This window comes from Diabrotica virgifera, chromosome 2 (genome assembly GCF_917563875.1).
Source record: "Diabrotica virgifera virgifera chromosome 2, PGI_DIABVI_V3a".
Lineage (NCBI taxonomy): Eukaryota > Metazoa > Arthropoda > Insecta > Coleoptera > Chrysomelidae > Diabrotica > Diabrotica virgifera.
Window position 1 is genome coordinate 233,559,993 of NC_065444.1, and position 1,714 is coordinate 233,561,706.

The 1,714-nt window shown below is 37.6% G+C and overlaps 1 protein-coding gene across 1 annotated transcript; it reads right to left on the reverse strand.

Moving 5' to 3' along the window:
• Positions 1-286: 286 nt before the first annotated feature.
• LOC126879837 (L-xylulose reductase-like) lies at positions 287-1,252 on the reverse strand. Its single transcript, XM_050643126.1, has one exon. The coding sequence runs from the start codon at positions 1,096-1,098 to the stop codon at positions 364-366; it is 735 nt and encodes a 244-aa protein (XP_050499083.1). The 5' UTR covers positions 1,099-1,252; the 3' UTR covers positions 287-363.
• Between the last annotated feature and the right edge of the window lie 462 nt (positions 1,253-1,714).

Here is a 1,714-nt window from a genome sequence, read left to right on the forward strand (position 1 = left end):
AGAATTTAATTGCGGTGAGTTTTTATTTGAGTGTTTTTGGTGTAAAGTTAAAATCTTTGGAGTTATAGAGCAAAAATTGAAAAAAACACGATTTTCGGGCGCCATTTTGTTTATAAAAAATTAGCACACTATCTGCGGACTTTGCATACCTATAAGATTAATACATACAATCATAAGATTCGATTTCGGCAATAAAATTGCTGGTAAATAAGTTTTCCCAAAAATGGCCTATTCTCCGATAATCAGCCCAGACTAAAACTACAGATTCATTATACATAAAAAAACATTCATTACTCAATTTTTATTAGGCATAAAAATGTATAAAGCATTTTACTTTCATTTGCGGTCAATCAAAATCGCTTTTTACGAAGAAACATAACCTCCATCGATGGGTAGACAATGACCAGTAATCATACTAGCTTTATCACTCAACAAGTAAGTAACTGCATCAACTACTTCGTGGACTTCTCCAAAACGCTTCAACGGTATCTTATCCAACATGGGCTTAGCAACAGCGGGATCTGACCAGCCAAGTCTACCCATAGCTGTCAAAATGACTGTGGGGTTAACTGCATTGAATCTGATGTTATTGGGTCCATATTCCAGAGCGGCGGCTCTTGTAAACCCATCCACGGCTGCCTTTGAGGCACAGTATACTGTGTGATTGTTCAGGCCGACCAGAGAAGCTTGAGATGAGATGTTGACAATAGATCCGGGTGCTTTTCGGGCTAAAAGACCGTTGACCACAATTTTCGATATATGAATCATGGCTTTGATATTAATGCCAAACGTTCTATCCACGTCTTCTTCTTTAACCTCAGTTAAAGGGCCCAAAACTGCTAAACCAGCATTGTTGACGAGCAAATCTATCGGTCCAATATCTTTGAGAGCGTTTTCAGTGGCATTCCAGTCTGAACAATCAAGCGGGATGATCCTTATAGAGCATGCTTCTTTTTTGAGTGAGGCTAAATTTTCGGCGTTTCTTGCAACGGCAATAACATTTGCTTGGCACTTAACTAGTTGTTTAGCAATCTCTCTACCGATTCCTTGGCTGGCTCCTGTGACAAGAGCTGTTTTTCCTTTGAAATTAATCTCCATATTGCAAAAGCTCAGTGATGAAATGTGAACTAAAATTGAATCTCAACTTTACTGTTACTATTAATATGTAATACTATAGATATTTATCAACGCAGTTCGTTTACAAGCTACAAGGATGATAAAGTGATATTTGTTTCACAATAAATATTTTGACAGTTTGTCTGAAACTTCAAAGTGACAAAGTCAAGGCTAGGTTCGACATGCATGCTACCGCAGCAACTTTCGAAAAAATGATCCAGTATGGTTGGTTCTCCAATCCCACAGATAAGGAAGGACTTTATCTACTCTATGTCATATTATGTATAAGTTTTTAGTTTGTGAAAACTGTCATTATACAGGGTGTCCAGAAACTCTCCCGACAAACGAAGACAGGAGATTCTTCAGGTAATTTTAAGACAATTTAACCCAATTTACCTAGTCCGAAAATGCTTTCTGAGGGAGCTAGAGCTCTTTGAAGATGGTGTCTGGGAATTAGTTTTTGTTAAATATCTCCAGAACACTGTCATTCAGAAAAACGAAAACTGGTACGTTTATTTACCTTTCAGAGATAAATCGATTCCATCAATTGTGAATTTCTATTACCAGTCATAGGCGCCCGTTTTGGGTAGGTCAACTG